Source organism: Poecilia mexicana, unplaced genomic scaffold, assembly GCF_051168715.1.
Source record: "Poecilia mexicana isolate PSO_F unplaced genomic scaffold, ASM5116871v1 scaffold_23, whole genome shotgun sequence".
Lineage (NCBI taxonomy): Eukaryota > Metazoa > Chordata > Actinopteri > Cyprinodontiformes > Poeciliidae > Poecilia > Poecilia mexicana.
This window is the reverse complement of record NW_028263392.1, coordinates 2618478-2629102: the sequence shown is the minus strand read 5'-3', so window position 1 is coordinate 2629102 and position 10625 is coordinate 2618478. Positions and strand designations below refer to the sequence as shown.

The 10625-nt window shown below is 40.9% G+C and overlaps 1 protein-coding gene across 2 annotated transcripts; it reads right to left on the bottom strand.

Moving 5' to 3' along the window:
* Positions 1-392: 392 nt before the first annotated feature.
* Positions 393-10554, bottom strand: tm7sf3 (transmembrane 7 superfamily member 3). Of its 2 annotated transcripts, XM_014976439.2 has the most exons (12): positions 9962-10554; positions 8452-8606; positions 6598-6748; positions 6372-6492; positions 4830-5001; positions 4577-4754; positions 4411-4497; positions 3153-3233; positions 2907-3059; positions 2701-2801; positions 1711-1873; positions 393-1638 (listed from the first exon to the last, which is right to left on the bottom strand). In XM_014976439.2, exons 1-12 carry the CDS (start codon positions 10026-10028, stop codon positions 1385-1387), a joined length of 1683 nt encoding a protein of 560 aa, XP_014831925.2. In that variant the 5' UTR covers positions 10029-10554; the 3' UTR covers positions 393-1384. The 2 variants fall into 2 exon arrangements, with proteins under 2 accessions (XP_014831925.2, XP_087859638.1); XM_088003512.1 differs by lacking the exons at positions 2907-3059; positions 3153-3233.
* Positions 10555-10625: the final 71 nt, after the last annotated feature.

Here is a 10625-nt window from a genome sequence, read left to right as displayed (position 1 = left end):
CAATAAGTTAGGATTGTAAGAATCATTAAAATTTTAAACTAGGAAACCAAAGATGAATGTTTTAACTAAAGACTTAAATAGTAAATTGACTACAATCCAAGGAGTCAAGAAGTTGTCTCAATCCCATTTTCAAATTACAATTCTTTCACCACCAATACCCACTGTTAAGCATGGTGTTGGCAGCATTATGAGTTTTTTTTTTTTTTTTGAAGTACTAGAAAGCAAAGGATGAAATATTTTTTGTAAAATGTTCTTAGGTAAAGTTTAAAAGTGAACCTTACTGGGAAAATTTGAAGGGAAAACACCCATTTATTAAAAAGCAACTAACGGCCACAAATGGTGTCGACTCCTGTATTATTAGGCAGTGCAGTTAAATCACATCACAGAATCTGTTCAAAAAACATTGAAGGTATTTTATTAAATATCAATACATTAAAATTCAAATGGGTTAATCTTACAAACATGTTGGCTTGTCTGAACAAAAAATATTCAATTGCTTCAGAAATCTGACCATCAGTACTCAGTCGAAAAGCTGTGTGTAAAAACCCCTGAGAAACGCCATGGCAACCAGGTGCTGCGATGAACTGTTGTCACATTCGCACATCTCAGATCAAATATCAAAGATAACCTGGGGAAATACCTAACGACCTAATGAATCATTTTTTTGTCAGATTTGTTGAATATGAACTTAATTAGAACCTGCTTAGCAACATGAAGTAGGACAGAAACAATCAGGACCAGATAACATCCTTCAGTCTGGAGAGAAAGAAGGAGGAAAGCGTTCCGAGGTGACTGACCTGTCAAAGTTACTTCAAAAGGGGAAAAAAATGTAATGTTTTGATGGTCAAAGTCTTGGCGAACGAGATGCTGTGGGCCAGCTGGGTTCGGATAATCTTTTTTCCGCAAATAAATGAAGTCATGATCTGAGAAGCACTTGTTGATTCAGGTTACCTTTGTCTGATATTAAAACATTTAAATGAACAAAAACAAATCTGTAAAGTTTCAAACACTGCATCACAGCACTAAACAATATAACATCATATAATTTAATATAATCCAGTGTGCAAAATATGACGAAGTCTGCAGATGGAGAACCTGCTTATATGTTTAGTCTTGATTGGAGGAAGCATTTCAAAGCCTCCAGAGTTCTGGATCCTGATCTAAAAGGAAGTAAAGGAAAGAAAGATGGCAGCTCCCATGTTTCATTGTACAGGTAAAAATCTGTGTTGCTTTAAAAAAAGAGCTGAGTAAAAAGGTAGTGGTTGAAGGATTTTTGGTCTTTCTGCAGATCTTCAGTCTCGTATCGTCAGTGTTAAAAGTAATCGAATCATTTCCTGTCCGTCTGCGCCGCGACTTTGCAAAACTGCCAGCAGGTGGCAGTCTGTCACAGCAGCAGCGGTGTGTGCTCGCCCGCCGGCTCCCTCCGCCTGATGAGCTGCCGCACTCGCTCCACCAGGCGCCCGGGCAGCGAGGGCACGTGGTGGCTCGGGTCCAGCACGTTGGTCTTGCGGCGCTCGCGCTCCTGCAGCCACATGAGGTACGGGCTGGGCGGGAAGAAGGGCCGCGAGCGCTCGCGGTACAGCTGCAGCACCACGCCGCACACACCCAGCACCACCCACACCGTGATCATGGCGTAGTCTGCAGGAGAACACAGCGATGCAGTTAAAATCCGATCACGGCTCGTGCCGAAACAAGTCGATGAAAACTCACCGATGGTTTGGAACGGTGTGTCTGTGAAGGCGGCGCTGAAGTTGTTGTTGAGGAAGCGCTTCAGGATGTTGAGCGTGATGTAGGAGAGGCTGGTGTAGACGTAGGCATTGACGGCCAGCACCACGGCGTAGGCCCCGACGACGCCGCACGTCACGATGTTTCCCTGGAGCAAACAGGAAGTGAGGAAAAGCTCAAACATGGTGGTCATTTTTACATCTAGCCAGGTTGGTGGCCCTCTGACCCTCTGTACATCTTCTGGGTGGGAGAAGAATGAGCTACGATTTGCACTCATGTTGCCTTCACTGATAAACAGAAACTAGAAGCATCTAACTTACAAGCTACAAAACTAAACTTCATAAACGTTCAGTTTTTCCAAATGACTATGAATTGCTTGCCCACCAGGGGGCACCAGCGGTACATTCTGATAATCTCATCCCTTTTCCACCGTCTTGCAGTAGCACCATAATTACCAGCAGGTGGCAGCATGGCACCAACTTGTTCAGTAGCTTACAGCTACAAACAAACCAATACATCCACTTTGATCCACTAAACTAATAAAGTTATTAGTAAAGGCATACATTGGCTTGCAAAAGTATTCACACCCTATAACTTTCATAAGGTGGTGCTTCATATAAAAATAAAAAAACGTTGGCCTTCATGTTTATTTAATAAACCAATGCCCATACTTATTTATATTAATCTTCCCTAACAGCTCTGACGAGTTCTCCCACAGCATCTTCCATTGCAGAAATAAAATCTGAAAAGTGTGGCTTACATCTTTACAAATCCCCCTTCACTCTGATACTCCTAAAAATAATCTAGCATAATTAGCACATTAGCACACATTTTTATTTATAAAACACATTCCTTCTCCATCTGCCACAGGCAAAGTGAATGAAAGGCTGGTGTTTTGCTGCACTATCTGTGGTAACTAGGAAACGCTCACCAGACCAAGGTGCTGTCAGATAACCAGAGTGTGAAATATGTTACCTCTCTGGGCCACCGCACAAAGAAAAGCGGAAGTGTGACCATGATGCAGCAGAACGTCACCCAGAAAACCACGTCCGAGTTCCTGAACAAGTCGAGGTCTCCTGTGTCCAAACGGCAACGCACAGATTTAAAAATCAAAACAAGACGAGAAAAAACAGCAATAAGGAACGGCTGCGCTGTAACGGAGAGAGAGGGGGGGATTGTACCCAGCGGGGTGAAGAGGACGACGGCAGCGACGAGGAAGCCCAGCATCAGGCCGACCACGACCACGCAGGCCATGACGGAGCCAAAGCGCCACCAGCTCATCACCAGGACAACGCCGCCCACCACGCCCACCACAGCGGACACGGTCAGCCGGACTGGGAGCGGAGAAATTTTTTTTTTTTAAATAAGTAAATCCCAACTTGTTGACACTGTGTTAATGGGTCAGGAAGTTGGGAGGAGGGTCTTACTGTCATAGTCCAGCTGCGTGGTCCTTGTGATGAGGACGAAGAAGAAAAACACAGCAAAGCTGAATCCCATGCAGAACAGCTCTGAACCGCAGGAAGAGACAAGTACAAATTAACCCAAACAGGAAGTAGATTGACTCACATTGGCTCTGTTGGCTTACTAAAGTGTTACCCTCATCATATGTTCATGCCTTTCTATTGTTTTTCATAGCTTGTAAGTTATTTTTTAAAAATTTTCTTAAACATACATGAATGGTGATGTAGCATGTGAAACCAACGATGTTGTTTGTTAGCATATTGTTTCTCAGTTTAAAAAAAGGCTCATTTTATAGCGGTTTTTTATAAGCGTGAGCCCTCTGTTGATACAAAACATCTGTGTTCACACTCCCTTTCCATTCACTGTGTAGCATTAGGTGGATGTGATGAGAGGCATGAAGCATCTTGAGAATTAACTCCTAAACCAGAAAAACAAGCTATGGACTGAGAAGTAAGACTTCTAGCTGCTTCCATTCACTTCTGCGTTTTGTGCAACTCCTTCACTGCCTGCTAAGATAAGCAGGGTTCGTACACTTTACACAGTAAAATTCAAGCACTTGTCAAGCATTTTCAATCCCTACCACATGACATCATTTATTACTGTTATTAACAAAGTCTTGTGGCAGTATTCAACATTCTACAGCGGTGACATGGCAAACTAAACTATCATTTCACGTCACATAAAATTACTGGTAATTCTAACTAACCTAAAGATAAACTTACTTCAATCTAACTTAAATGTGAGAAAAAAAATGTGCATGTCTTTAATTACGTGTACGTAAAAATCTGGTTTCAACTGTAAATGTTTTCCAAATGTGGGGTTTTAATCAAACATCTGATTACAATTTATCACAAAACTGCTCAGTTTGAATATCAAGCAATTTGAAGGACTTTCTGCAGAAATCAAGAACTTTCCAAACCTTAAAGAGGCCTAATTGAAATGAAGGCATTTTGAAGGATTTCAAGCATCTGTACAAACCCCAAATAAGGTCTTCAGAGTAATAATGCTGGCCAGAACTGGAAGTTTGCAAATTCTGCAAAAATGCAGTTTGAATTTTAGATGTAATCAGTAGACTCAGCAGAACGCTCATAAATCCCTGGTTAGGGTGCCCATTTGTTAGATCTCCAAATTAGAGTTTCATCAAGGGATTCCCATTTTAAGTATCACAAAGCAGGTTCAACATCACCCAAAGATAAGAATACATCTGTTAGTGTGTCGACTCACCACATTTGAAGAATCGATGGCCAAAGAAGCAGACGAACAAGCCTGCCAAGCCAGCTATGGTGAAGAAGATTTTTGTCGATATTTTTCCTGCAACACATTCACACCTAACTTAAAATAAACTCTTTAAAACACTGATTTTAAATCAGTGGCTACGACAGATGCTAACCAAGCGTCTGACAGCCGTCCAGAGTGGAGGTGAAGCTGCAGGCGTAGGTGTGGGCGGGAACGTAGGAGGCGGAGGTGTTCAACATGGGGTCTCTGACGATGACGGAGTAGATGACCCCCTGACCGGGGATGGAGTTGAACGCCATGGCCGTCTTATCCGTCGACTTCAGCGTCACCACCTTACAGGAAACAGGCTGATTGTTTGTCGATGCGTCGCTAAACGTATAGTTTACTCGTCACATTTTGGTTCTCACCAGTCTGCCGCTCGCCGCCATGCCTCGGGTGTTGGCGACGGCCTGGAGGCCGCTGAACAGGCTGCTCTCTGATAGGTCGCTCTCGGGCAGGAAGTATTGGTAGACATCGTACTCCAGGCGCCAGCGCGTGTTGCTTGCTGTTGATGCGTCACAGGCTGCAGGGGTTTGGCCTCTGACAAAGGAAAAAAGAAAACAGAGACACATGAGAGCTTATATCTACCTAAAATAAAAATAAAAAATATCAAAGAATTATTAAAAATACAAATGCTTCTCTGATGGCAGATTCTCTACAGAACAGATTTTCTTCTGCACCTTTAATTTAGACTAATAAGCAAATTAACACAACTTTACATCGTGCAGTTTTGTTCGGCTTCCTCTGAGCTAATTAAACGTACTAGAGAAGCCTGAGGCCGACCACATTTTGCCCAGAAATGTAAACTCTAAAAAATCTCAGTGACTGATTTTGATCTGACTGCTGCCTCATATGAAAACAGTAAAGTTTCCTTACATCTTTGTCACATGAAAGTGATTGTGGATCTCATTACCCACAGTAAACAGTGCTGTTTAATTATTTTTGGTGCATCATGTGCAGACAAAGCAGACACTGACTGAAGCCTTTTCACTTCATTCGTCAGTGCGGGACACAAACGCGATGCGAGCGCTGATAAACAGCTGGCATGCATCAGTCTGCTCTACTTTCGTTCCTGCACCAGTAAGACGTCTGGAAGTCACAAACCGACAGCAAAACGAGTTCCTGACACCAACACGTGGCGGTTTTACAACATTTCAGAGTTAAAATTGCAGCTTTTTAATTCTTTGTGATGAGTTATGATGCAAAACCAGAAATCTTACCAAGTGCTTTTGGTCTAGTTTGTAGTGCAAATATCTTAGTACACTTGAAGAAAGAGGAAACTAACTACAAGTAACTTTTCAACAATATATAGGAGCTTGTTTTAGGTAAACATTTCCTTCATATTAGTAAATAAAGCACTAGTTCCACTGGTAGATTATTTAATTCATAGCAAGAAATTTTCCTCATGTTATTAGTGAAATAGTTCTAGTGGAACTAAGGAACTATTCATTTAAAACAAGCTCCTATTTCTTGCAGAAAAGTTACTTTTAAGTTGGTTTTCTCTTATTTCAATTGTACTTTTGAAGTAGAAACTCGACCAAAAAACACTTAGTAAGATTTTGTGTTTTTTGCAGTGTAGATGTTGATCTAAATTAAAACTGACTTCCTGTTTTCTCTAAAAACAAATCAGATAAGTAGTTTCTAATGTAGCTGCTTGCTAAACCTCGGTGACATGGCAAGTTGAGAGAAAAAAAAGAAAAAACTGTGTTTCGATCTAATGCAGCATTACAGTCCACAAACCATTGGAAATGTTTCCAAGGAATTAGTCATCAAGGTTTAATACTCAGAAATATTCATGAAAAAAAACAAACAAAAAAAAAAAACTGATCTGCTTTGTGTGTTTGCAGAGTTACTGAAGCCTGCAACCAGAATGGCTAAATAGGAAGTGAAGCAAACTCTCTCCGCCTCACCTCTCATATCCTAAATTAGCGGGGCCGAAGCGGACGGTGGTCTCGTACAGGTTGTAGCTGATGTAGACGTTAGGATCCACGTCCAGGCTGGACTCCAGGTTGCAGGCTCCAGGGACCGGCGCTGGGAAATATAACCAAATAAATAGTTTGCTTCTCAGTTTGTGGTCAAATCTTTTGCAGAAACGCGTTTTGTGACTGAGAGAGCGCAACTTCCTGCTCTCCTTACCAGTGCTTGAGTAAGAGAGGAAGACTCCGGTCCCAGAGACGGGTTCCTCTTCAGGAGAAGACAGAAACAAGGAGAGCAGGGTTTGGGCCGGCTGCAGAGCCGAGAGGAGGCCGGAGTCCACGGCCGTTAGGGAGAGACCCTCATCTGGGATCTGGAACACAGACGTCAAGCTCATCCATTCTATTCAGACGCACTAATCAGTCTTGTTAAAGAAAAAAGCAGAGTTAGTAGCAGTTAGGCTGAAGATAAATTTAAAGTTATGGACTAGAGTTTGTTTTAAACAACAAACTCTGCATAAAAATAATTTAAAAAAAAACATAAAAAAAAACCCCATATTGTTGGCACTGAAAACAAATGAGTTTGAGTCTTCTTTAAACTTCCACACTGAAGAGGGTTGGTTATTTCTTCATTAATCAAAATAATATAACTTTAAGTAAAGGGTAGTTATTTAGCCTACAGAAAGATTTTTCCATCACAACTGTATCCCAATCAGGAGATTTTTAAACCGCAATTTTCACCAGAGCAGTAACTGGGGACTAGTCTGGCTCTGTGTTGTCAGACCACAAAGAAACCAGTCAACATTTAACTGCGACTCAACAAAAACCGGCTTGTTGTTGTTCCTCTCCTTCACAGCTTCATTGTAACTCCAGCAACAACCACAGCCTACTGCGGATCCAGCGCAGAGGCTCCATTTATAGGAAATACTCAATAATCCAGAACTGATCAAGTTTAATGTGTCGCCTTCAGATTGCTCTCCATGTCAACGGATTTGATTCCAATTTTCATGATCACAATTCGATTCAGAGACGATTTTTGAGATTCATCATTTCCATTTGCATGATTTATTGTTCTTCTCCATTTCCAAAAACTGGATGACTAAAGTCTTCAGTCTGGTGCTTGGGTCTCAATTAGAGCTTTTTTTGAAGAACAATTTTGCATACAAAACATCAAGAATAATTTCATTTGTTGTTTCTGTTTTCATTATTTATTTTGGATATTTTAACTGTGTCCCACTTTCACTGTTATATATTCATTAGAATTTTAAGTTTGTTGGTCTTTGAGAATGTGTTCTTGCATTATTATGCCATTACTTTAAAATTATAAGTTGTACAGCAATATTTGTTATCGTGAAAGGTGTAGATACAACCAAAAAAAAAAAAATCACTAAAGTAATCAATCAAAGCAAGGAAAAAAAAAAGGGGGAACTAATTAAAGATATCATAAACAAGAAGTTAAAATCTTTAGAATGACTTTGTCTTGTTGCTGAAAAACTCTACTTCCCCTTTTATTTGGACCAGTTTAGCAGACTTGGAGTCGTTTTCCTCTCTGCTGTCTGAAGCAGGCAATTAATCACAGATTTGTTTTCTTCCAGAATAATCAGAACATTCCCCGACCTGCCACCTTGACCCCGCAGGGAGATTTTTCTTTTTCCCTCTGAGACTCTTGGGACCCCATCCAGAAGATTGATTACCCCCCTCCATCTCGTGGAAGACGCTGCGTCTGCTGCTCATGACCTGAGGACTGTACATCAGCTGACTGGGACTTCTCTCAGGGGGTCAGCCGACCCGCCTCACAAAGCCTCATTCATTCATTCCGTGGCAGCAGAACGGTTTTAGCGCACTGCGTGACCCCAAGCATTAGCAGGAGAAATTAAAAACGCACTTGTTTTGCTGATTTAACTCGCCTGGTTCCCTGAATCTACACCTGAAATCACAGGAACATTAAAGGAAATAAAGCTCCTGCCACAAACAGTCCATCATTTATCTGGTAAGTAAATCCCATTTCCTCGGGTTTTACTAAATGTAATTTACTTCAGTGAGCGGATGCATGAAGGTAAAAGTCTGTTCCTCTCACCCTGGTATAGGAGAGCGTGGCGTTGCGGTGCATTGTGTGGAACTGCAGCGTGATGAAGGCCACGTCCGGAGGGATCCGGGTCACCACGGCCTCCACCGTCTCGTTCAGAGAGACGTTCACATTCTGGAACGCCCCCGGCAGGAAGGTCACGTGGTCTGAGGACACAACACGACACAGACGGTCACATGGACGCCCAGGAATCACAATCTTCAGTCAGAGTCTTCTACTGCTGCACTACGACACAGGCTGCTAGAGGAGATAGCTCTTGGCAAGGCCCGCTAGCGTCAACAACGTGAACAGTACGAGTTAACATTTAATTTCCCACTTGGATTACGGAAGTGTTTTTGAAGGGTTCAACAGTAAGCCGGTCACAATTATTAATAAATCAGTTAATGGAATGATAAATTAAAATGAGCACAATAACACTGCAAAACTTTGACACCTGGTATGAACTGTTAGCGTGAACTACCTGACACTTTGGCCTGTTTTCCCTGTCTGAGAGGATTACTGTTTTTCATTGCCATTTTGATCATCAATACTTCATAATCCATTTTAATTATTATTGTTTTGTTTGCTTTTCTATGCTTGAAATGTTTTTTTTTTACTACAAATGACCAGAGATTGGGATTGGACAATTGTTTTTAATTCAAAATTACTTCCCATCTCAAAGAAATTCAAGCTGTCATGCGCTACAAGATGTTCACATTTCTTCTCTTTGACAGTTGTTGATCTTCAACAGTTTCCAAGAAAATCAAAAATCCGTTCAGTCTGAATGCTCTCTTAATCTCCACTGCTGCTAATGGACTAGATTTGATGGAAGACTTTCTTTGATAATGAGTACAAATATATTTTTTGTCAGGCCAAGCCTCAGATATACCAAGATTAATTAAGTGCATCATCTGATCATCTGCTTCCATTGCCTCCCAAGATGTTTTTCTCCCACAAATCAGCAAGAATAATTGGTTAACTATGGATGTTTTCATTCCTCAGCCTGATTGGAAGGAATGAGCTGAAGAAACCAAATCTCAATGCCAACATCTCTTTCTATATGATCGACTAACTTGACTTTTAAAAAATTAATTACGTAAAATATCTAGTTTAACAAAGTAAAATCTACTGTTTTCACCTGCTGTTGCCTCTAAATTCCTTATAAGTGCAATTATATGATCTTAAAACTACTTTACCCAGATAGACTGTGGTTTGCTGCATTTTATTGATTTTCCTTTAGTTTTATTCCACTGACATCAGGCACGTGCAACTTTTATAATTAACTTTTTATCGACCCATTTCTTATAGTGAGGTTAGTGGACTAAAATGTAGTTTTTTAGCTAGCTAATCTACAGCTGCTTTTCTGCACGAGCGGAAATACTTGTCCTGCTAGCTTAACAGGAAAAACCGCAATGAATTCAGCAGATTTATACAGATAAAATGATTTGTGAAAAGATTTATTCTTTAAAAAAAAAAGAGAGGAAAGTACACACTAACACGCCGTAGCCGTGACTGTACTCACTTTCCACTTGAGTTTGTACTTCACACGCGAAGAAGAGCAGCAGCGGACCCCACATCCAGTGAGACATTTCCCTCCGGTTTATCTACCCGACAAAAATAAAAACCTCTTCAACCTGCCGGTGGTTGAAAAATCACCGGAAACCGCGAACTCGTCCGTGTTTTCGTCTCACCAACCACGATAGTGACATAGTGGACAGCTGAGGTATGCTCCCTGCAACAAACCCCGACTTGTTTCCCTCTCTCTGCTCCCTACCGCTGTGCTGGTTCAACAACAGGCTCGTTTTGGCTTGGAAATCTCGCTCCTAATCCCGCGATACTTCGAGAGTTAACGTGAACTTCAATATTAAATGCCTATTTCTTCTTCTTTTTTTTTTTTTTACAAATAGATCAAATAATTAAACAATGACAAAAACAACTGATAGAACGCAAGTGGGAAAAGTCCTAAAATAATATGTGAGGACAGTACATTTTGGTATATATTTCTACATTTGTACCCCTTTCTAAAACTATTTTTATTAAATTATTTTGCCATTTTAAATGACAAAAGTCATTAGATATTTTTATAACTTGGATGAATTTGGGTTACATAAAAAGTAGATTTTTTTTCTTTAAATGACACAGGTTCAAGCCAAGTCTCATATTCTCTCTTGAACTTTGACCAGACC

Coding starts and splice junctions, on each gene's coding strand:
- tm7sf3 (XM_014976439.2), bottom strand. CDS start 10,028: ATGTCTCACTGGATGTGGGGTCCGCTGCTGCTCTTCTTCGCGTGTGAA. Junction 5,002..6,371: donor GCTAATTTAGGATATGAGAG/GTGAGGCGGAGA, acceptor TTCCTTTGTCAG/AGGCCAAACCCCTGCAGCCT. Junction 4,755..4,829: donor TGGCGGCGAGCGGCAGACTG/GTGAGAACCAAA, acceptor GTTTCCTGTAAG/GTGGTGACGCTGAAGTCGAC.